General features: G+C 40.6%; 2 protein-coding genes across 3 annotated transcripts; one reads left to right on the top strand and one right to left on the bottom strand.

Annotated features, from left to right (window-relative positions):
- The first annotated feature begins 368 nt into the window (after positions 1 to 368).
- si:dkeyp-75h12.7 (uncharacterized) lies at positions 369 to 4,818 on the top strand. The gene is made up of 7 exons (XM_061710400.1): positions 369 to 407; positions 681 to 801; positions 2,130 to 2,299; positions 2,560 to 2,738; positions 3,758 to 3,920; positions 4,074 to 4,201; positions 4,291 to 4,818. Exons 1-7 carry the CDS (start codon positions 371 to 373, stop codon positions 4,546 to 4,548), a joined length of 1,056 nt encoding a protein of 351 aa, XP_061566384.1. The 5' UTR covers positions 369 to 370; the 3' UTR covers positions 4,549 to 4,818.
- Positions 4,819 to 8,806: 3,988 nt separating this feature from the next.
- Positions 8,807 to 22,957, bottom strand: pik3c3 (phosphatidylinositol 3-kinase, catalytic subunit type 3). Of its 2 annotated transcripts, XM_061709965.1 has the most exons (26): positions 22,617 to 22,957; positions 20,087 to 20,275; positions 19,783 to 19,926; positions 19,076 to 19,205; positions 18,908 to 18,934; positions 16,361 to 16,447; positions 16,005 to 16,100; positions 15,853 to 15,924; positions 15,612 to 15,716; positions 15,433 to 15,525; positions 15,147 to 15,332; positions 14,793 to 14,923; positions 14,315 to 14,399; positions 14,091 to 14,158; positions 13,912 to 14,017; positions 13,669 to 13,785; positions 13,165 to 13,296; positions 12,613 to 12,741; positions 12,332 to 12,401; positions 11,283 to 11,347; positions 11,129 to 11,213; positions 10,973 to 11,047; positions 10,711 to 10,879; positions 10,525 to 10,615; positions 10,184 to 10,309; positions 8,807 to 9,089 (listed from the first exon to the last, which is right to left on the bottom strand). In XM_061709965.1, exons 1-26 carry the CDS (start codon positions 22,679 to 22,681, stop codon positions 9,075 to 9,077), a joined length of 2,658 nt encoding a protein of 885 aa, XP_061565949.1. In that variant the 5' UTR covers positions 22,682 to 22,957; the 3' UTR covers positions 8,807 to 9,074. The 2 variants fall into 2 exon arrangements, with proteins under 2 accessions (XP_061565949.1, XP_061565950.1); XM_061709966.1 differs by lacking the exon at positions 18,908 to 18,934.
- Between the last annotated feature and the right edge of the window lie 575 nt (positions 22,958 to 23,532).

Genomic DNA, 23,532 nt, shown 5'->3' with positions numbered 1-23,532 from the left:
GCGGTCATTGTCCATATACTTTTAGACTCAACAGCAATCATATTTCCCTCGTTTTTTTCCCTTTATCTTCGTCTTTAAGAAGATCACACAGCCTATCCTCTCTCTTACAAAATCACCAGCCCCTAATTGAATCCTCAGCTCTCTCCACCCCTTCCACCCTCCTGTCGTCCCTCGACTGTCATTCATCCCTGCCACCTATTCTGTCACCTCCTCCGTGTTTAACAGGCGGACCTGTCTTGCTTTAAAGGGAGCCGTAGCCTTGTCGCTCTGAAGTAGATGCTCCATAAGCCAATCATAGTCTCGTTTTTCCTGAGCCAGAGGTCAGAAAGTTGTCATGAGGACAGGAGGTGTAACGTGGTTTAAAACACTGATGGGGATGTGTGTCGTCGTCTTCCAGCTCATCAAAGGTGAGTACTGCAGTAGTCTTTCTTTTTTTCTTTCCCCAAAAGGAAAATGCATTACAAAAAGCTGTGCAGCTCTAGTTCTTATTAAATAGTGAAAACCATAATTAATGTGCTGTAATTTTGCTTCTTGCCATTTTCAAATGTTGCAGCAACTGCCCCCAGTGTGCATCGATGCTTGTATAGCTTAACAAAGTTGTGACATTCAGACTTAACAGGTAAATGAGCATCTGTGTGAGCGTGCTATTTTGGTGTCTGGGTTTCGTGTGAACCTCTCAGGGTCGACTGGGTTAGTCTGTCACACTGCTGTGGAATCACTGGACTTAGGTTGCCTCCTGCGGTGGGATTGTCCCCATGCCAGTCCTAATACCACCTACACCGTGCAGACAAAGACACAGGGGTAAGTCGTAAAGCTTGAGTGTGAGTGTGTGTGTGTGTGTGTGTGTGTGTGTGTGGTGTATTATCAGACTACTTCATTATTGTGTTTGTGTGCATTCCTTTTTTATATGATCATTAAAATGTAACTGTCATTATAATACAGGTTTTGAACACAGTTTAGACCAGGTGATGATCTCCAGAACAAATAATACTGTGGAAATGATAGTTATGCTTATCTAAACTATGATTAGTATAAATGGACCAAAAAGGGGAGGAAAAAGAAAAAAGCAAGTTGAAACTGCAGCCTCCTAATATTGATTTGTGATGGTTAGAAGGTAAGTCATGTGCCTTCTAATCATCTGTTAAACAAGCATCCTCCTCAGTGTGTAAATGACAAAAAGGTCAAATCTCAATGTCAAAAGGCTAATAAAAAGGTTTTAGGTTACATTTCTTAGTAGAAATAGTTGTTTCAGTAAAGGCCAAACTTTCCACATAACATCCAGACCTCGTTGCGTTTTTTAGGATTCATATCATTACAAAAAAAAAACCCCCAAAGGAGTAAGACATTTAACAATTTATTTTTAAAGCCAGATGACTTTATCAGAGCATATACCACCAGGCCACGTTGTTCCTGATTTGAACAAATGTAACCTTTTTACCTTAGTCATGCAGCATGTCCAGCACCAAAACTACATTTTTGGTTCCACTTATTTATTTTAAATTGACCCACCATAACTTGTATTTTACCTGCGTCGTCCATTATTGCAGAGGATCTCTGCACGGTTACAGATATCCATCAGGTTTCTCTGGTTACTATTATTTGACTATGATAATATTTAATCATCACTCTTGTATGCTTTTTGACCCCAAACCACAAAAATAACTAACAAATTTTAATGAAGTAAAACAGACCTAATCCTGTTTTTGCTCTTCGTTAAACAGAAATATTCCAGTTACCTGCATTTATTGATAAAAATACATTGAAGGATCTCACCTGCTGATGCAGATGCTCCAGTCAGGGCTGTTTTAACATCTGCAACTTCTCTGTAATTTACTCAGGAAAGTAAATCTGCCTCTAAATCATAAAACAGATGGCCTGATGTTGCAGCTGCAAATGTGTCACTCAGTGAACCAAAAGCTGGTTTAAGTGGTATCAACTATTCCACGGTTCTGGAGCAGCTTCCTCTGTGGGAGGAAATAACTGAGTTTGATGTGGATTTCAAGGAAAGAGTGATACATTTTATTTATTTATTTATTTTCAGGTCTCCTGTAAATAAAATGACACCAAATTCAGCAGCTTAACGGGGAAACTGATCTTGAGTGTGTGTGTTCGTGTGTGTCCTGATGCAGGGACCCCTGGCAGGATGTGCCGTGGTGCGTTTGGATCTCATCTCGTAGCTGCGACGCCTCTCAGGTCTTTTCAAACTTTGAGTTGTACAACATGATCCGCCTCGGCGTCCACGCCAACCCCAGCTCCACCCTCTGGATGAAGCCACACAAGTTTGACTACAGTGACTTCAGTCAGTGGTGATCTACGGTGTCTGAAAAGCAGCAGACTCAAATATGTGACAGTCTTTCAGGGTGAACGGAGTCTTGACGGTCTAATTTATCTGCCTGGAAGAGTAATGAAAGCCTTTTGCTTTTCTTTGGCACATGGTTTGAAGCTGCTGCTTGAAGCGCTATTACCTGTGTCAAGATCTAATACAGTATGTGACAGTCCATAAAGTATGTTGAGCTTTTAAGACAATTAACACCTCTCTCTCTTCTTTGGCCACTCCAGCCTTCAGCCCTCCATCTATTTCAGCATTGTGGAGAGATGAGCGTCTGTCAGTGAAGGTGCACTTCCCATGTGTTGCCAACAGAAGGTGCTCTCATGATGGTTGCTGTCCCATCTCTAAGCTGATCGACCCCTGGACCACTGTGACCGTGTACAACCAACTCAATCGCTCTGAAAACCAGGTCCAACACCACCCAGTTATGTTTGTAGCTTTTATTAAAAAAAAAACTACAAAAAAGCCCACATTTTTATCTATATTAAAATAAATCTTCAATATGGATATCACATTTTCAGGAAGAACAACAGACAAGTGTTTTGCAGCAGGAAATATGTAATTTTAAAAAAGCATGTGATAAAATGTTTAAAAAAAAAAAGGAATTGTACAGCTCCGTGTGAAAATTTTAGAACACTTAAACAACCAACAGGTGTGATGGATAGATGGATAGATGGATGGATGATGACTTTATTCATGCCCAAGGGGAAATTTTGTTGTTATAGCAGTCTGGTATAAATACAGTAAAAAGTACAATAGAATAAAATACTGAGGTAGAAAACAAAAAAATGTGAATAAAATAAAAACACAGATTGGAACAAGGGCACTTGAAAAACACAAGATAAATAAATGGGTAAGGTGATTGTGGCTCTGACAGAGGTGGATGAGATGTAGAGTTTAATTTGCAGTAGGTGGGAACAATTTTCTGCATCGTTCCTTAGAGCAGCGAGGATGGATAAGTCTGTTGCTGAAGCTGATCTTCAGCTTGTCCAGTGTTTTGTACAAGGGGTGAAAGGAATTGTCCATGATAGCCAGCGGGCTTGCCAGCATCCTCTCTTCCACAACCTCTTCCAGGGTGACAAGCTTAGAGCCAACAGACTCTCCCTTCCATGAGTTTGTTCAGTCTGTTGGTTTCCTTTTGCCTTGATGTAAAATGATACATTTAATATGCTATCAGGTTGCTGGACATCTATAAAAGTTCAATCTATTCCACTGAACATGTTTTGAAAGGCTTTGGACTCCAGTCTGTCACTTCTCGCTGCGACTCACACATGGATGCTCTAACATGAACCTATCACATAAAAGACTTTTTCTGAAGATTGAAGCAGACGAAAATAATCTCAAAAGCATTCATCCATGAGCTGTGGCTGCTTTATTCTGCCTCAGCTATTTAAGTGTTAATGCTAACAGGCTCGTTGTGACGTGCAGAGCCGCGTGGTTTGGACCCAGGATGTGGTGTCCATGGTGGAATTCTCCGCTTTGTCTCCGGGTCAGAACTACTGTGCTGTGGCCAACTTCTCCTTCCCGACCTTCTCCATTGCTGCTTCCCCCAAATCTTCTCCACAGTGCGTTGAAACTGTTTCCAAATCAGGTGAGATGGAGGCTGAAGATGAGGTTTATTTCACCTAAAATGCTTGAAAACAACCCAAATATCTTTCACTGGCGTTTGGTTCCTTCAGTCTGCAGTTTTTCCTGTTTTTTTTTTGTTTACTTGAGAGGTGTGTGTCTTTTTCTTTGCCCACAGGAAAGCTGTCCATGAGGTGTTTGGGAATTGGTATGACGTCTTTGTTCCTTTTACTCATTCTCATTGTTCTCTTACGAAAACTGAGAAATGCACCACCGAAAACCTCTGACAACCAGGCCAGGACGCTGGTAGGATTCTTCCTGTTCTGACTTTCCCACGTCCTCCTTTCTAACCTCACGCAACAGTTGAAGTATCCTTGACCCCCCCTCTCTTCTAGCCAACCGTCAGTGATCGAGTCTCTCCGGTTCCTGTCGACCCATGTGATGTCCACCTGGATTTTGGCAATGAACAAGTCATCATCAACTCTTCATCTAGTCTCCACTTTCCCCAGGACCAGACTTTGACCGAAGGAAACATGAGCTCCAGCGACTCTGTCTATTATGACCTCGGTGCAGGTGTAGTGCACTGGGACACTGGGGGACTAAATCCAAAAACACTGGACCATGGCATCAGCACCTCCATCCCACTGCTCTGAACAGACGAGTCAATGAACAATAACATACGGAGGTCCATCTTGCTATGAGGGTTGTGCAGCAGAAGGTTGCAAGGCTTGTGCTCCACGAGCCGTGAGGCAGGAGAAACAGCCTCTGTAAGTCCACTGTGCATCTGTGGAAGATGATTCTCATCTTGTATATCACAGATGAGCCTTTTCTGTTAAGGATTTGAGTCCTGAACCTGGAACTTTGGTGCAACCTGATGAACCAGCTCACATTTATGAGTAAGATAACTGTAATCAAGGAGTGCCAGTAAAGCAGGATGCTGAAGAGCGTCTCTTCTCAACCACGAAGAGTAGGACGTGCCATCAAATGTGGCCATATTTTTGCACTTTTGCTAGTTTTGATCAAAATACTGGTTTAATCACAAATACTAGTTTCCAAGCATGAATAAAACTGAATGGAAACTGATAAGATTGAGAGGCTACTGGTGAATGGGAGAAGTAACATGTTAAGATATCTTTAATTACCATGAATCCTCCCTATGATTTAAGATTTGAATCTGGATCTTAAAAGAATACCAAAACTTGTGGATGTGAGCTCATATTCAAAACAGAAATGGAAACAAATGTGTATTTAGAGCCATTTGTAATTTAATAACAAAAACTACAGCAACAGGGGGAAAAACTTGAAATGTATATTACTGATCTCAGTCAATTTAATCAGAAAGCACCAGTGGAAAAATATAAGGGAAAAAAACAGGATATCACAAGATTAAAATACATTTCCTGACGAGACCTGCAAGGGATGTAGCAATAAATAAATGTTGCTATTTTTTTAATTTATTTTTTTTTACTATAAATCACCATATTGGCACTGAAAAAGAAAACTGATTGTGCAGCCATCTTATTCCCATTCAGATTACGGTCATATTTGATCTGCAAGGCCCTTAAACACTTCTTGTGCTCTCATGCTTTTATTCCCTCTGAACTACAATGTGGAGAGATATTCACAAGTGCCACGTAAAACTTTACAGCCCAACAAGAAGCCCATGTTAACCTTTTCCAGAGGCATCTTTCTGGGTTAAGATGCGTCTGGGGTGGACCATCACAAAGTGGAAACATTTACTGTGATCAGATGGATCACAAATCTAGTTTCTTTTTTCTTTTTCTTTTCTATCTAAAGAAGGGAATATGCAAATATGATGAAGACCAGATTATTATCAGCAACAAGCCCAGAAGCCAGGCTCAGTGATGGTACAATCTTCAGCACCCTTTACAAAGGTCTGGACACTTCCAGAGAAAATGGAGAAAGTTGCATTGATACTTTAGGTGAACATATACCACTTTATCCAAGAAATCTTGTCCTCGGACACCCATGCATTTTTCAGCAAGACAATGCAAAGCTGCATTTGGCAGATTTTTACAAAGACATAGATGAAAAAGAGGACAGGTTTGGGATGGACCTGCCTGCAGTCCTTATCTACCCCACCCCGTGGAGAAATTTGAAGAAAGAAACATGTTTGCAGAAAGAATGGATTAAAAAAAAAACTTGATGCCAGATCACCTTTGAAGTGTTATGAGAAGGAATGATTGGTCTATAATTGAAGGAAAATTGATGTTTAGGAATGAATGAATGACATGAATATGACAAGAAAAAGAAAATACCTATATTTTTGTTTTTATATGCACATCTCAACATTTTCTACAGCCACAACTACAGAAAAGTTGAAACACTTTGTAAAATGTAGATATTAACTAAAAAAAAATCATGGGTCTATATTTTTTCCGTAGAACATAGAAAATATAACAAATGTTAAATATTTGATGACTGCAACAGATCATAAAAAAACAAGAGGTTAAGGTGAGTAACAAGAAACCTGGAGGAAGATTTGGCAGCTAACTGGGTCAATGTGCACGGGTCTGAAACAGGAAAAGAGCATATTTAAAAAAAAAAGGAAAATCTCTTTGAATAAAGACAAGTAGAAGTTCAGTACCCTGCAAAAAAAACTCTATACAAACTGAATTTCAGAATAAAGTTCCTCAGCAGAAAAATTATACATCATCTTCACAAATCACTTCTGGAGCGAGTCTAATTAGCCATCCCATTCACCTCTGCGGGTCACAGCTCCAGCCTGCAGGGATGAGGCCATGTGTGAATGTGATCCAGAGATGCTGCCGCCTCGTCTGGACCAAATCTCATTTAAAATGGACTGCGCCGTTGACAGAAACCGTCGAGCGGTCAGGTCAAACGAATCAAAACCTGGAGTTCTTTTAGGAAACCGTGAACATTACATCCTCTGGACTAAAGAAGTCAGGAACCACTCAGCTTGTCATCAAGTAGAGCGAGAGTATATGTTTTGAAATGACTATATTTCCTCGTTTGAAATATTTGTTGTGGTTTCTGTGCTTTATTGCCAATAAATTATAGGTGTATGACATTGGTGGTCATTGCGTTACAGTGGCTTAACGTTTTTGGAAGCAGGGTTGTGTTTTAGGATTGTTTTACTGGTGCATATTGTAAAGCACCCCCCAATCTGAAATATATGAACCCCTTCCTCGGTTTGCTATGAGTCAGAGTGGGTGAAAGGGGTCGAAGACCTGACTTGTGAGCAGGAGGTTCCAATGAAACAGAAATGTTCATCTAGCAGGTCCAAATGGAGATGTTTTGCTGTGTATGCACACATCCACTGTCCAGTGAATAATCTAAATCTGGTTGTGGTTCTTCCTCCTCTGCCCAAAGTGCTACGGTCCAGTGTGGCTCATCTGGCAAATCCAAACCACAATCTTCATAAACAAGAACTATGAAAACTTCTGACCCCCCACTGGCTGCCAGCAGCGTGCTCGGGCTGCTTCTCCAATCCAAAGTGATAACAAAGCATATTGTTTTTCTCTCATTTATTACCCTGAAATGTTTCTGACTCACTGTTGGCCCACTGGAGCGTTGCTGCATCTCACCCGTGACTTGCACCTCATTCTGCCCTCCGGCACGAAAACAAGGAACAGTTTTGCTGGGGTTGCATTCTTTCCGCAACATTGGGGAGCCTTGCGGGTTTGGCCATCCAGCATTGTCCCCCCCAACCCCCTAGTATACCTTTTCCAGAGTACACACAGCCCTGGGGGGGTCATCCAAAACTCCACCGATACATCAGTGAAGCAACGCTTCAGTTGCGTAAGAAGGATGAATGTGTAAAGCTGGCTCGTGTGACCAACACCTGACCACACAACATCTGAGATCCAGAAGCAGAGAACATTTTATTATCCTTTTATTTTTCCTCTTCTGTTTGCAGTAACTTCTCTGTACCCGAGACGATTTCACTCTGTGTTGGTTTGATTGCATCCTGTTACATAAAGCCCCTCTTTATTATTTAAGAGTGACAACACTTGAGAACCAAAGGTTAGTCATCAAAGGTTTTCTAGTCAATATAAGATTTAAAATGTAATTTGAAAGTTTGCTTTGCATTAATGGTGACAGAAAAGTATTGATTCATAATGTTAAAGTAAACTTGAGACAAATTATAGTATAAATATATTTAAAAAGGATATAATATGTAGTAATACTTATATGTTATGTATTTGACAGGCTACTGGTGCATATATGCTTTTTCTGTGCAAAAACACCCAAAATAATAGCATTTAAAAATTTTTTAATTAAAAGCAGGTAACACTAATTAAAAAGATTTTAAAAAACCACTAAGACATAAGTGTCTCAGATGGGACTGGTGATTTGTCCAGGGCGTTTGGTGTGAATGCACCTCAATATGCTGCAAAATGCAACATGCTCCACTACATGTGATAGTTTTCCAGACTACAAGACATTGAGAGAGTAATCTTGGATATAACACAATAGAGTAACAAATTATAGGAACATTCAGCATAACATTCAACACTAAAATGACTGCCAAGCAACGAACATAAAGCCCCGTTTCAGCACTGGGCTGAAAAGCTTCATTAGAAGGTGCCACTCTCCTGTCAGACAGCCTGACGTAAAAAGCTTTAATTATGTGTTAAACTGTTGTTTCACACAAGATAAAACATAGAACATGTCGAACTTGTCAGAACCGCCGGTACTGGGCTGCGTTTCACATCTCTGGGTCCGGCGGGAATCGCTTAGTCACTCGCTCAATGACTCATCATCCTTCAGCGGGTTCGACTCGTTTCTGCCCCCAGCATCGAGATTACGGCCGTCCAAAACTTGTCGCGTGCCATAAACGCAACACAAACGCAGCACTTTTGAGGCCAAACTGATGAGAAAATATACAGTGTGCAACTGCCTAAAAAACCACATCCGATGAAAACCTTTAGTTGTAACAACAGTCTTTTATTTGGCCTCACATTTCGCTCATTCATTCAGCAATTAATATACAAGATATATACAAAAGCAAACAAAGGTGCACATGTCCTCGTTTTGCCATCTTGCAGTGAAGGTTGGCAGTGCATTCTTGGCCTTTTCAACAGTGTCTCTGGACTTCTTCATCTTCACACAATCAGACGGGCCAGAGTCGCATGATTGTGCGTTCGTGCTGCACTTTGATCCAGTTCAGCCTCGTGTCAGCCGCCCGTTCTGCTCATCTGCGCCAGTACTGAAGAGACAGGAACGCTGACGTTAGTTGATTAAAGCGCGTGTTTATCTACTTCAGCAGAAGCTGAGAAACTTTTGAAAGTGAAAGATGTAAAAACATGTATAATCGAACCATCAGTTTAGCCTTTCAAGTGTAACAAGTGGGTAGTTTCATAGTGAAAAATGTTGAAGAGTTTAAATATTTGGGTGTCATTTTGGACCCAAATCTTAGTTTTAAGAAACATATTAAAAAGACCTCTCATATTTTAAAATGTAATATTGCCAACTTCCATCACATTAGGAACTCCATATCTTTAGAAGCAGCTAAATCCTATTTTAATGCCATGATTTTATCCCATATTTTTTACTGTTTGTCTTCATGGTCTCAGGCCAGATCATCAGATTCTAATCTGTTATTTTAATCAGTCTGTATTTTGTACTTGTACTAAGTGCTTTAAATGTTAACCTTTCTATTGTGGTTTCAGGACATTGTACAGTAGTCTGTTTCTTGTATTTGCATTTGAATACTGTCATTGTAAACCCTAATGTGTACTATTTATGTTTGTCAAGGACTACAGATGGAAATGATCTTGTGGCTAACTCTGGTGCAGCAATCTTTTTAATGTACCTGCACATTGTCCTTTAAATAAATAAATAAATAAATAGAATAAATAAATAATTCCACTTTAGCTGTGCTATCACTCCTCTTGTTTCTCATTAAAGAGGACATGATTTTATTTTTTCTCGACAACTGAACTTGTAGACATCACCAGACCCAAATCACACGGCCAGTTTCTCCATGCAGCCTCATCTCATGCTGCATGTGCTGCTACACTTAAGTGGGCATCACAAAGCTGTAATACAGATTTCAAAAGAGGCAAAACAAATGTTGAAGAAGGGGAGGGGCTGACTCCACCCCCTAAAACCAGGTCCTCTGAACAGAGCTGCAAAAACCTGGTTAAACGGGTGCTTCACTATTATATCCATGTATTGTTTTGACAATGAAACATAAATAACAACAGTCAAATCAGAACATTCAGATTTGAATTTGATTTAAATGTTATCAAGACGGCCTCAACCCTGTTTATTGCTACGTTGTTTTTTGTGACCTCTTACCTGGGCAAATTTGTGTATCTGCTCAACCACAGCAGCGAACAAAGCTCCCACACTCTCATCGATCAGACTCTGCATGTAGTGAACCGCCTCCTCGTCCGATAGGTCCAATCTGAATTTATCCTGCACCTGGAGGCACGCACACACACACATGCCGCACTTGATTAGGAGGTATGAACCTGGGAGTTAATCTGGGATTTGTCAGATGCATGTAGAGGGATGGTAATATCTCCTGCAGCCGTCAGATATTTACTCAATCACAGACTTTTGTCACTTCATAATTATACAATTAATGCCTGTATACTTTGACTTGTTAATGAGGCGTTTCAAGACCACAAACTCACCTTTTTAACAGTCTTGTCGGGCTCCAGGGCGATGTCGGGGATATTGGCATCCACCATGAGAGAGAACAGATTCAGGATCAGGTTGGAGTATCTGAGGAGATGAAAGGAGGGAGGATTCTTCGTTAAAGTGACTGGATGCGGAGCAGTTGCAGAACCAGCATCAAACCCTTACTCGTCTGCGTTTACCTGCGAAGGTGAAGGAAGGCGGTGTAGCACTGCTTCCTGAACTCCTGGTACTGCTCGCTCTGCATGCCTCCCATCCCCTCCACCATCTCTTTACTCAGCTTCATGGGCGGAGGCAGGGGTTTGGGGTCTCGGCCCAGGATATAGCCGAAGTCGATGTGGAAGAGTTTCCCTGTGAAGAAAGAGAGAGAGAGAATCGTGTAAGGGGAAAAAAATAAAAAAAATAATCAAGCCTGAGGCCGTTTTAAAAGGAAGTTTGTCTAACCGGTTTTTGTCAGCAGCAGGTTGTCCAGGTGTCTGTCTCCAACTCCCAGGATGTAAGTGATGACACAGTAACCAGCTAGAAGGACGTAGCCAAATAAATATTGTATTTAGTTGTGTTGTGTGTGGGACTGCAGCACTGATCTGTGAGGAGTCTCACCGCAGCTCTTGACGTAAGTGTCCATCACTTCGGAGCTGATGCCATAGGGCCCTTTTTCACTGGGTGCGTGCTTTCTGAAGAAGCTCTGTCAAGGTCAAATCAAAGGTTCAGATATGAGCAGAGCCACAAGGAGTGAATCTGAAACTCAGCTCACCTGAATGTTGCCTTCTGTAGCCAAAACTTCAGCGACCGGAACAGACTGGACAAACTGCATAAAACCTGTAAGAATCATTTCAGTTTCTTTGGTTTGGCTGGAAGGTACAGCAGTCATTAGTCATCATTATAAATTAACTCATTTCTTCTAGATAAACTTCCCCAAAGGACACCTGTGGACAAGTTTGTTCCTCAATGGTCACTAAAACACCTTAAAACAGACTAAAGTAATAATAAACAGAAAATCATACATTGAGTTTGAATTCTGGTCAAAACAAACAAAAATAAACTGACAAAACTGACCTGGACAAATTTCTTGGTCCCCCTAGGAAATATTAAAACTATTGTGAGCAGTGATGAACTAAAAGCCACAAAGCTCCTTCGCAACTGGAGTTTTCTGAAAAGTCACACCAGCTCCACGTTCAGGGGGGAACAAATTAAGCATTTAAAGAAAGGAAGACCGGAGCTACTGTGAAACACTGAGGAGGCTCAGTTATGTTCTGGAGCTGCTTCGCTGCGTCTGGCAGAGGGTGTCTTGAATTTGTGCAGGTACAATGAAATCTCAAGACAGTCAAGACATACTGGAGACAAATGTACTGCCTAGTGTCAGAAAACGGGGTCTAAGTTGCAGGTGATAGGTCCTCAATCAGGATGATGACCCAAATCACACAATGAAATACACCCAAGAACGACTAAGAACTAAGCATTGGACGATTCTGAAGTGGACGGAAACATGCAGTCTGCTAGTTTGCTACTTTCACCACTTTGCGATGGTTAATTTCATTATTAGCTTTTTTTTGGTGATTCTGTTGAACCAAAATAAATGTCAACATTTCATTAGTACGTTTTTATCAAATTAATATTTATTACTTTTAAGTTTCAAGCTACATAAGTGACAATTGAGGGTTTCGTTTTCTTTAAGGATACCAAGAAATGTGTTCACATGTGCATGAGCCCGTTTAGTAGAAATTAGGACCCCTTCTGGCAGGAAGTGAATCTAGAAGAAATGAATTCACTGTTCTACATCTGAAAGTGGCGATGAGTTCTTACCGTGCTTGGTGCTGGTGGCCAGAACTTTGTATGGTGTCAGCTTCAGATCTAAGTTTTCTTTCCTCAACAGCTAAATCCCAAGAACATACAAACACAAGTTTGAATTAAAAAGCTGAATAGAGACTTTAACGTTATTAAAGAAGAAAAAAAAACACAAATTTGACAAAGAAGAAACAAGTCTTTGCTCCAGAAGTTATAGAACAATAAAAAAGGACAGTAATGAAAATCTCTGACAGGATGCTCACACATGGTACCAGTACATGATCATAAACGGGTCTTACTTTGTCCATGAGGGATATGATCTGCAGGATAAGCTGATCTTGTCTTAGATCGTCTCCATGTTTAAAGATGACGGGGTACATGGCTCCATCCTCAGCTTTGAAGATCAGCTTGGCCGGCATCAAAGCACTCTGACACAAACGCACACATTACAAAGATGGTGATTGTTCGTCCTGTCAACAATGTCAAAGAGCATGTAGGACTTTCTAAAAGCATTGGCAAGGACACGTCTGAAGTCAAATCAAATACAGACTTTGCCTTTGCTGTGTAAAATAATCCAAATGTGCAAGCCGAAGTGCGGGATGAGACGAGTGTTTGTGTGCATGCTGAGGAGACAGCAGGCTGCAGTCTGGCCCAGCAGGACCGACTGATGCCCTACGGCTTTATGCACGAGTGTATGAACTACATACAAATACGGCCTTTGTCTATGTACTCAGATACTGGAGTAGTATTCTGCCAACTTAATGCACAAATGATGTTTTTTGACTTCATGAGCAGAATAAATAACAATGGTATCATTTAAAATACGAAGACGAGAGTAAAGCTCTCTGTACCTTGAACAGTGTTGCCGTCTCTGGAACGATGCCTTTGATCCTGATCTGAGGCTCCAGAGGAAGAGGAATCGGCTCGATTTCTGAGAGGTTCACCTTCTCGTTGTCGGCCAGCAGAGCCTGCAGGCGCTCCGTCTACCAACAAACACACGCAGATGTGAAAGCTTCACAGATGACTCAACATGTGCTCAACACCTCCTGCAGTAAATACCAGGATCCCTCAAATGTCTGAATATGATTTAGGTCATGCTTGAAATCCTTTTATTGAAAAAAAAGACATTTATTGCAAATAATAATAATTTAAAAAAAAAAAAAGGAATTAATCCCCCATAATTGGGAAAACACAATATTATTAATTATTTGCTTTTATTGAAACTAAAATATTACACTGACAATATTGTGTTAGATTGCTAAAAAATGTACTGTTAAGTTTTTAACCAACTTTGCTCATGTGAACCTGGAGATGACTCTACAAGAACTCTGCATGTCCAGATGTTCATTTGTTACCTTCTTTTTGCGATTCCCACTCTCCCTTTGGACCGCTTTCATCAGCTGAACTAGTCTGTCCACAAATGTTTGCTGGGCAGCCAATAGAGACCGCATGACTCTCACACTCTTATCACCCTTGAGGGAAGAGGGGATAGAAAGGAGAAAAAAGAAGAAGGTGGAAGAAGAGTTTGCAACAGCTTTTAATCACGATTGTCACGTCTCATGAGTATCTGGTCTTTACGCTTTGCTCGGAGTGCTCACCTTTAGTAAAGCCTGGCTGAACCTTCTCATGACGTTCAGATACATCTCGTAGGTTTTGGGGTCTCTCAGCTGCGTGTCCTGGTCCTCACACTCCACGATCACATACCTGTAGAGAAAACACTGTCTTTAAACACTTGGTCTCCGTCTTCAGCCGGAGGAACAACATGAGCTCTACTCACCAGTACAAGTAGTTGGCAAGTGTAGAGTTCTTACAAGCCCGAGAAATGAGGAACGTACACAGATCTTGCTAAAATAAGAAAAAAATAAAATAAATAAAATACAGTTTTATGCTTTTTTTACCCTCCTGTCATTTGTGACGCAATCTAAATAATAACACCACTGACATTTGTATTTATATTTATATTTATTGAGCTCACTGTTAATTTCAGAAACACTTCCTTACCTCTAGATTATCACTGTCAGGTCCATCCTTTCCTTTTTGCTGTGGAGCAGTGAATGATGCAGATGTGCCAGAAAGAATCTGGGAACTAAAAACAGAATAATTAAGAATAAAGAAACAACATGAAACCTAAAGACACCTATTAAAACAAAACAAAAAGTTTAGGCAATTCATGTTAGTGTTTTCATGGATCATTCTTTTTCATTCTAGGTCTAGGTGGTTGCAGAGCTGCCTGCATCCAGCCAACAGCCTGAGACTCTGGTCACAGCTGCAGATCTGCCAGTAAAATCAGAACAACCGATAAGGTCTTTACACTTGCTGGAAGAAAAATAATCAGATCCTGCAAATCAGCAAAGGATCCCTCAGCCAGTGAACACTTTGGCGTAAATTTAGATCCCGGAAGTGGAGACAAATATTGGAGTTGTGCTCGTCTTTTTTCGGTTGGCAGCATTGGCGCTCGTCTGTGATGTGCAGCCCTGACCTGTCCAGCGTGGAGTCATCTGAAAGTCCCTGGCTGTCTCTCTTGCTGCCTGGCTCCAAGCCTCCCTGGATATCGCTGAAGTTCTCGTACTTGAGCGCTTGCACCAGCTGGAGAAGGTACATCAGCAGGTCCTGGAGAATTAAAACCAGAATTTATATTCAAATTAGGCTCAGACTTATCCCTTTCAATGCAGTGAACCACTTCCAATATGTCTTTAGTCATTGCTTGTGCATTTAACATGCCATGTGACATTTATACAACTCACTTGATGTTTAAAAAGACTTTTTTTTTTTTTTTTACGTTTTTGTTCAAACTGGCACCCACACATTTCCTGTGACCTCCACCACTTTATACCTCATCTTCAGCCTGCTGCAGACGCGCCACAGCGTAGCGCCTCACTGTCGGGTTGGTGAAATGCGACGATAGCAGCTCCAGGGAGTCCTCCACATCCATGGGCTTCCACTTCCCCAGCAGCTCCAGAGCCTGCTTGGCCTCCTGGGGTAAATCCCAGTTCACACACTTGAGGAACTTTGTCAGGGCCTGGAGTCGCAGGAGGAGGAGGCATCGATACATTAGCACTAAGACAGAATAAGTACAATAAAAAGGGAAATATATATATAAATAAGACCACTGGACCCACCTTTTCCTGCGTGGTGAGGTAGTGTCTGAACTTCCATACCAAGTCCTGCTCTTCAGAGCTCAGCTGCTTGGTTGGAGGGTAGCTCACGATGATCTGTTAGCAGCATTCATTAATTGACATAATTTTTGGGGATTATACAAGTAGTAGATCCTCTACACAAAAAAAATGTAGCCACTTACATTGAGCTGGTCACGTGTGGCAGCGTTTGGCTTCAGGTCGTGATCTGAGGGGCCGCTGCGAAGGCTACGAGCCAGTTTGTGATGCTTACTCTCCACCAGGTTCTCCTGCGAGGATAAGTCAAATGCATACATACACAGTGTACTATGAAATAATTGCACATCTCAAGTTAAATCGGAACATAACTTCTGTCACGGTCTATCCACGACATTAAAGCTATCCCAAATGCGTGCATCCTCTCACCATCCCCATCTGAGGGTCAGGGACTTTGACGATGTCACAGCTGGTAAGTGCGGGCGATGAGTCATCCCCATCCTAAACAGAGAGAGCATTTATGAACCGACACTTGATATAACATTGATGCTGCTTGCAGATGCCTCCTGCATGGCACACACCTTTTCATAGTAGACGATGCTGTACTCCTTATCATTTGTTTTGACACGAGGAAACTCGACCATGAGGTACATGAAATTGGAGCTGCGCTTTTCACTCTGCAGAAACATACAGATTAATTAGTATATACATGTATACATGTGTCATAAGAACAACACAGTATTTTCAACGTGCACATCTGAATTACAGTGAAATGTAAACATAGTCTTGCTCTGTCCAGTCTGAGAAATTATCTGTGGCTAATCTGGATCATATGATATCAAATTAGTCTTTCTTGGTTGCTCCTTTTAGACTTTGCATGTGCTTATGTTATAAAAACAAAGCAGTTTTGAGAGAAAACTGATCCAAACCAACTCACCTCATTGATCATCTCGATCTCTCTGAAGGTGAGCCGGTCCAGCCAGTCCACCTTCACCATGTGGCCTTGCCGATGAGCCTTCGTCAGCTGGGTGGCGTTGGGAGGAGGATAGCAGAGAGGGTGAGGGCAAAGACACAGTTTCACCCAAATAAGGGTATCACGAATTACCTTCTTATGGCCTCAGATAAGGGGTTACTGTCCATACTGGTTCTACTGGACCTCAGTGCTGCTTTTGACACTATAGATCATGGCATTTTACTGCACAGGTTAGAGCATGTTGTTGGGATTAAAGGGACAGCTCTACGTTGGTTTAAATCATATCTATCTAACAGATTCCATTTTGTTCATGTACATGAGGTTTCTTCAGAACAGTTGAGGGTCTGCTATGGTGTTCCGCAGGGTTCAGTGCTAGGGCCAATCTAGTTCAGAAGCTCAGAAAGTATAATCCAGAATCACAGCATACATTTTTATTGCTATGCTGATGATACGCAGCTCTATTTGTCTATGAAGCCGATGAAACAGATCCGTTAGCCAAACTTCAGGCATGTCTAACGGACATCAAGGACTGGATGTCCACTAACCTTTTGCTTCTAAATTCAGATAAAACACAGGTTATTATTTTTGGCATTTTAGGAAGGGATTACATGGTGTTGCGATGGCTTCCAGTGTAACTGTGAGAAACCTTGGTGTTATTTTGATCAGGATTCGTCATTTAAACAGTACATTAATAAGGTTTGTAAAACAGCATTTTTCCTTCTCCGTAATGTCGCAAAGATTAGGAACATCCTCTCGCAGAGTGATGCAGAAAAACGAATTAATGCGTTTGTATCTTCTACACTAGATTACTGTAATGTGTTATTAGCAGAATGTCCAAGTAATTCTCTGAATATCTTCCAGCTGATCCAAAATGCAGCAGCACGAGTGCTGACAGGAATCAGCAGGAGAAACCACGTCTCTCCAGTGTTAGCGTCGCTCCATTGGCTACCCATACAATTCAGAATACAATTCAAAATTGTATTACTTGCATTTGAAGCCCAAAACGGTTTAGCTCTGCAATATTTGCAGGACCTGATAGTGCCTTATGTTCCTAACAGAGCTCTCCATTCTCAGAGTGCAGGTTTACTCGTAGTTCCTAGAGTATCCAAATGTAGATTTGGAGGACGGGCGTTCTGCTATCAGGCACCACTACTATGGAACCAACTTCCAATCTGGGTTAAGGAGGCTGACACCACCTCCACCTTTAAAACCAAACCTTTCTGTCTAGTAAAGCATATAGTTAGTGTAAACTCTAGTGTGTTAGGGCCAGTAGTCGGGACAAGACTAAAACAGTTCATCTTAAAGATAGCTTTGTTGTAGATATGCTGGTATAGACTTACGTTGCAGGATTATTATTAATTATAAGTATCTCATAGCCATCATTGTTGTCCATCGGTCTTGTAGTTTGTTGTGCTGCTCTGCTCAGCTGGTTTTCAGCAGGAGGGTCCCCCCTTATGATCCAGGTCCTGCTCAAGGTTTTTTCCCTCCTAAGGGTAGGTTTTCCTTACCACTGTTTGGCTTAAGGTTTTTTTCCCACTAGGGGAGTTTTTTACCTGCCATTGATTATGTTATGTTTATGTAATAATTGCTCGAGGGGCCATGTTCTGGGTCTCTGGAAAGCACCTAGAGACAACTGCTGTTGTAATAGACGCTATATAAATAAAATTGAATTGAATTGAATTGAACTGAATAATAAAGAAATACCAAAATACAGAAACAGAGGCTGTGTTGTTGTAGAACTGGTCAAAGCACGGAGGCTGAATTGCAAACTCGGCAACCAATCATGCAAGGTTAGTGTCGGCAGCAAGTCCAGCAGCTCAACACTCAGCAGCTCATCTACTCGTCGATGGGTGAGGGAAGTTGTTGGGGATGTAAACACACGACTGCTCAAGCCCACGATTCTGCAAGTTGGACTCAATGCTCAAACTCCAAGGCAATGTCTCAACCTTAGTTGTGATATCTACACTCAGTACACATTTAATAAATAGAAATAAATAGAAGGCAGGAATTAAAGAAACAAAAAAATGAATAAACAGGAAATCGAAATAAAATATTTTCTCTGAAACCTTTCTCTAAGCATCTCAAAAGCAGCAGTTAATGAACATAATTTTCTTGCATCAACGTGAACAAGAAATCCGTGCACGCACACACTGAAGACATACCAATTAACGTTTGGCGACAGCAAAAAACTTAATATCAAATGTGTTTGATGCTTTTAAGAACACAGCCATACACCTGGACATTCAAGTGTTCACACTGCAACCTGGGTTAATGTAAATGCACCAAACACACTTCTTCTCATGAGATTTCCACATAGTACAGTTCAAAGCAGACAGGAGATCTAATGTCCCTGCCCAAGTTTGAATTGTCCTAATGTGGTAGTAAGTATTAAAGTGGTGCAATATAATTGCAGATGTTTATGTGCAAATACATTGTGGCCAAGGTCTTCATACATGAGAGTACACACACATAATCTGCATTGCCAGCACCAAGTCCTCTACTTCTACTCACATCACTGAGTACCTCCAGGTCAGGGCCCTGGAACAGATGATGGTTTAGACAGGGCTTCACACACCTGAGGGTTTCTTCTTCACTTTCTTTTTTTTGTCTATTTAGTCTCTCACTCACAGAAAGTCCTAATCTCACTACTACGCTTCCATTTCCTGTCAACATGCATACCTTTGCGAGTCTGCCCATCTGATCCTCTGCCAGGCTGCTGCTGGTGCGTCCCGGCGTGGTGGTGGGCTCTCCTCCATCCCCCTCCACACCCGGCCAAACTTTCAGGTCATGCATCCCTTGCCGGAACATACTACAACAGGACAGAAAGAGGTGTAACATGTCAGCATGAGTCCTGTCCACTGGTTTTCCAATATATACGTCAGTCGTAGTGAAAACACCCTATTAAAAAAAAAAAAAAAAAAAAAGTTGTGCAAAGATTATGGAAAAATAGTTAGGTCCTGAGCCCCTCGCTTTGAAAAATCCTGACGAGCCACTGACGAGACTTGTCCCGCACCACAATCAAAGTCCACTATGCTGGAACATCATTTTACTTCCTGGGCTCACCAACCTTTACAGCCTTTACCAGCATCATCTTAGAGTTAGCATCTTCCCTATTGTGTTCTCACTCGCCCTACTTTTGTGCCACTTTGGCATCTTTCAACCCCCCTGACACTGTTATGATTAAATCTCAAGCAGTGAGGGGCATGTTCCGATTGCAGGTATTGTGTCATGTCACCTGTTGTTTGGGAACAAACAGTCTTTGTGTTCAAAAGTCTAGACACAGAATATACAAGATGACTAACGTTTTCAGATGTATTCAAAAGGGGGAAAAAAATCCCTCATCTTATATTTGGGTCAATATGGTAACAGTGCTGGAGTAGACTCACCCATATTTGCCAAACAGGGTGACGGTGGTTCCTCCGACAGGTATGGCTTTGCCAGGCCCGTAGATATCCCACACTGTGAGAGCAACCTGAGCACTCTGAGGAAGGTCGGGGTACTTGACAGGGAGCCGCAGCCACTCGTTCCAGCTACACACCAGACGCCAATGAGGGAATAAATCTAATCAAATCTGGACATTTCTCAAGCAATAAGAAGGCAAGTTATTTGGGAGAAAACAATGTCACCACAAGACATTGTGTAAATAATATGTTACAAAACACATGCAAAGAAAATCCTTCTAGTTCTTACTTCCAACGTGTACTAAAAGCTTTGTATGATGTCCGAACAGGCAGCGCGAGGGGTTTTCCTTCAGCAAACACCTGGCAGGTAACGTAGAGGTCTGAGCAGTTCTCTTGGTAGAGTCCAGAGAACCGCAGCATCGGGTCTTCCAGCAGTGCTTTGTAGCTCTTCTGTTCTCGCTTTCCTTCCAAACTGCCACTAAGAGATGAGAGGACAGCATGTGGGGATGAATATCAGGAGTAAGCAATTTGATTGATTATCTATGGAAAAGAGCTATGACATCACATCTGACTGTAAAATGTATAAATGGAGATTTTTTCCATGGTGGTTTGGCCCTTCAGATATAAAAAGTATCACTATTTTTTCTCAATTTGCCTTGCTTCTACGTATCCGAAAGATTAATAAATCGATTATATCTACAAAATCTACTTAAAAAAAAGAAACTAAAACTAATTAGAGACTACAATAATTTGCTAATCCCATAAATCCACATTTTATTCACAATAAAAAATAGAAAATATATCAAATGGTTGAAATGATTAAATTAAAAATCCTAAATTGATAACAGCAACATGTCCTGTCATATTTATTATTTCATGGTGCACAAAAATGTTTAAAGTTGATAAAAAGGTCTGGACTGCAGGCAGCCTCTTGTCTTTTGGACTCTTCTATGGCAATTCAACCTAGTTAGGTGTTTCTCCAGCTATCTCTTTTCAGTATCAATTACTTTTCCAGCCTTGTTGCCCCATCAAATTCAAATTAAGCTAATATTTCTCATGTGATGGTAAAATATCTGACTTTCATCACTTGATATGTTTTGTATGTTCTGTTGTGAATAAAATACAGGTTATACAATTTAGAAAATCCTTGCACTCTGTAAACAGTGTCACAACTTTTTTTTTTTTTTTAATCTCAAATGTCCACCACCATGTACATTTTGGTATTAACATAACATCCTAATTCCATTGCAAATATACAAAGTTGCTAGTATATTTACTCTCCAGGAGTTCTGGTACATTTCCAATCTGTTTTGTTCCTTATGTCAGTGATTCTCAAATGGGGGTACGCGTACCCCTGGGGGTACGTGAAGGCACTCCAGGGGGTACGTGAGATTTTAAAATATACATATATTTAAAAAGTAGCATCCATGCAAAAATCCTTTAAAAATAATTATTTCATAAATAATTGAGGAAAATATAAGTCTAAATTCATAAAATTAATTTTATCTTCAGAAGTAGGCTATTCAACTTATTATCCTAAAACCCCAGAGTATCCCACACACCAGGATGGTTCCACCTAACCTGTCAAATGCCACCTGGCTTCACCTGTCAATCACTTGGACCAACGATGGAGTCGTGGTTGAAGCGTAGCAGCAATATTTTTATGTTTAATAAATCAGTTACTGATGGCACAGTGCTCTGTTTTAGGTCTTTTTTTTTTTTTTTACAACCAAAAGTGCTTTGCGCTGGTTAGGGGGTACTTGGCTGAAAAAATATTTCACAGGGGGTACATCACTGAAAAAAGGTTGAGGACCACTGCCTTATGTAAACATCTCAAGTATGTAGTGCGAAGATTGCATTTAGATAAGGACAACGACACATGTGACTCTGATAAAGCTCGGCTCCAGTATTGGCCAGTGGAATAATAAGACTCTCGAGCTCAACACATGACTGCATACTCCTAGCAATAGTGCTCCAGAGTCAAACTATCCTGAATCATGGGTGTAAAAGTAAACTAACTTTCATCTGACAGGATCAAGAAGTGTACATTTCTAACTGTATAAACTGAACTGTAAACACAACACACAGGAAAACACATCTGCAAACAATAGTGAACTAAAATAGCATGACCTTCCTTGAAATTGTTTACCTGGAAATATCTACAGCCCGAATCCATAATGCAAAACAACAAAATATTTTATTTTGGTTTATGGCAGCAGATAAAATTAAGTCCAAACTCGAAAGATGTATTTAAAATTGACATAGATTGACATAACTATCATTGTCCAGTTTTTGATATTATTATGTTTTGCCTTTGTTTTATTTTGTCCTTTGTTCTATTATCTTTGTAGTATCTGTTTTTTCTGCATTACCAATTTATCTATTTAGTTATTTTTTTCTTTTTAGGTCCAAGGAGTGGGTTTGGAAGGGGCTGAGAACGTGTTAATGCTTGTTTAAAATCATTGTGGATGCCACCTTTGATAAGAAAATCATGAAAAATAAATAAAAACATTTGATCACAAAAAAGAAGTGAACATTTCTAACTGTATAAACTGAACTGTAAACACAACACACAGGAAAACACATCTGCAAACAATAGTGAACTAAAATAACATGACAGCAAGGACTGGAGCGTGTATACAAAGGGAAAGCAAACTGAGCTATTAAATAAGTTTGAAACAATATATAACTTATATATAAATCATAAATGCGTGTTATTACGACATAATAATCATAAACAGCGACCTGTCAAAGCAGCAGGATAGTTAGATATTGATACACAGCTTGACCAAAACAGACGCGTTAAACGCAAACCTCACATTTTAAGTTGCACGTTGATGTCCAGGTCACAGCTGTAGACATAGTTAAACTTGTCAGTGTCCATCTTCCGACACGGAAAACACTTAATTTGACCAAAACTCAGACAACTTCAACATGAAATCCCGGCCGGTTGCAGGAGACTTTGCGACAAGGCCTCGAATCAGCACAGAAACACACAGTGGAGTCGAAACGACAGTCCAACCACACAGTTGGAGAGGTTGTCAGTCCTCACGCCGTCTCAGAAATATTACTAAAGTGCCTTTGTTCACGGTTAAAACACTATTTTAACATGAGCATGATTAGATGTTTTTAGTAGCTACATAACAACACAGTGGTAACCGAAATCTACAAGCAGGTTAAAGCAGTCGATTGCCGATGTAGTGAGTACCTAAACGCCATGGATCTATAGCTAAACGCCCGCGGACGATCGATGAATTTTGCATTGATTAGTTGAGTCTGGTATCGTAAAGTAGGAAATTGATAAAGAGGCGTGGATTCAGGGATTCAAGCGCTGCTCTTAAAGGCGCAGTGCAAAAGTTATTGTCGTTTGTTGTAATAAATGTCTTTTGAATTATATAAAATCAAGGACAAAGAGGTTACAAAAATATTGAAATAGTCTCTAACGCGTTTAACACTGTTTACCAAAATATTTTCAAATTAATTGATGAATATGCAGTATGTTAAAGTGCAAACTTCCATATTCACCATTAGGATATTTGTAGATAAAGAGCAAGGGGGATACAGGAATGTAAGGTAAAATACGTAAAATGAATTAAGATAAAATAAAATAAAGTCTTTTCAGGAGCATGAGAGTTAAAAGCTCTGCCTCCCATTCTGGACTCAGGGACTCTGTGGATGGTAAGTAAGTCTGCATTCCTAAAGTGAACTTTTCTCAAACATTGATGTGAAACAATA

Source organism: Cololabis saira, chromosome 20, assembly GCF_033807715.1.
Source record: "Cololabis saira isolate AMF1-May2022 chromosome 20, fColSai1.1, whole genome shotgun sequence".
Classification (NCBI taxonomy): domain Eukaryota; kingdom Metazoa; phylum Chordata; class Actinopteri; order Beloniformes; family Belonidae; genus Cololabis; species Cololabis saira.
The sequence above is the reverse complement of the archived record's forward strand: the minus strand, read 5'-3'. Positions and strand labels throughout refer to the sequence as shown.

Bases quoted from the DNA above. Each gene is read 5' to 3' on its own strand.
- pik3c3 (XM_061709965.1), bottom strand. From the start codon at position 22,681: ATGGACACTGACAAGTTTAACTATGTCTACAGCTGTGACCTGGACATC. The intron at 16,448-18,907 runs GTGAGTAGAAGT...AACGCCACCCAG, and splicing joins ACCTGGAGGTACTCAGTGAT to CTGACGAAGGCTCATCGGCA. The intron at 16,101-16,360 runs GTGAGTTGGTTT...ATGTTTCTGCAG, and splicing joins AGATCGAGATGATCAATGAG to AGTGAAAAGCGCAGCTCCAA.
- si:dkeyp-75h12.7 (XM_061710400.1), top strand. From the start codon at position 371: ATGGGGATGTGTGTCGTCGTCTTCCAGCTCATCAAAG. The intron at 408-680 runs GTGAGTACTGCA...TGAACCTCTCAG, and splicing joins CGTCTTCCAGCTCATCAAAG to GGTCGACTGGGTTAGTCTGT. The intron at 2,739-3,757 runs GTCCAACACCAC...TGTGACGTGCAG, and splicing joins TCAATCGCTCTGAAAACCAG to AGCCGCGTGGTTTGGACCCA.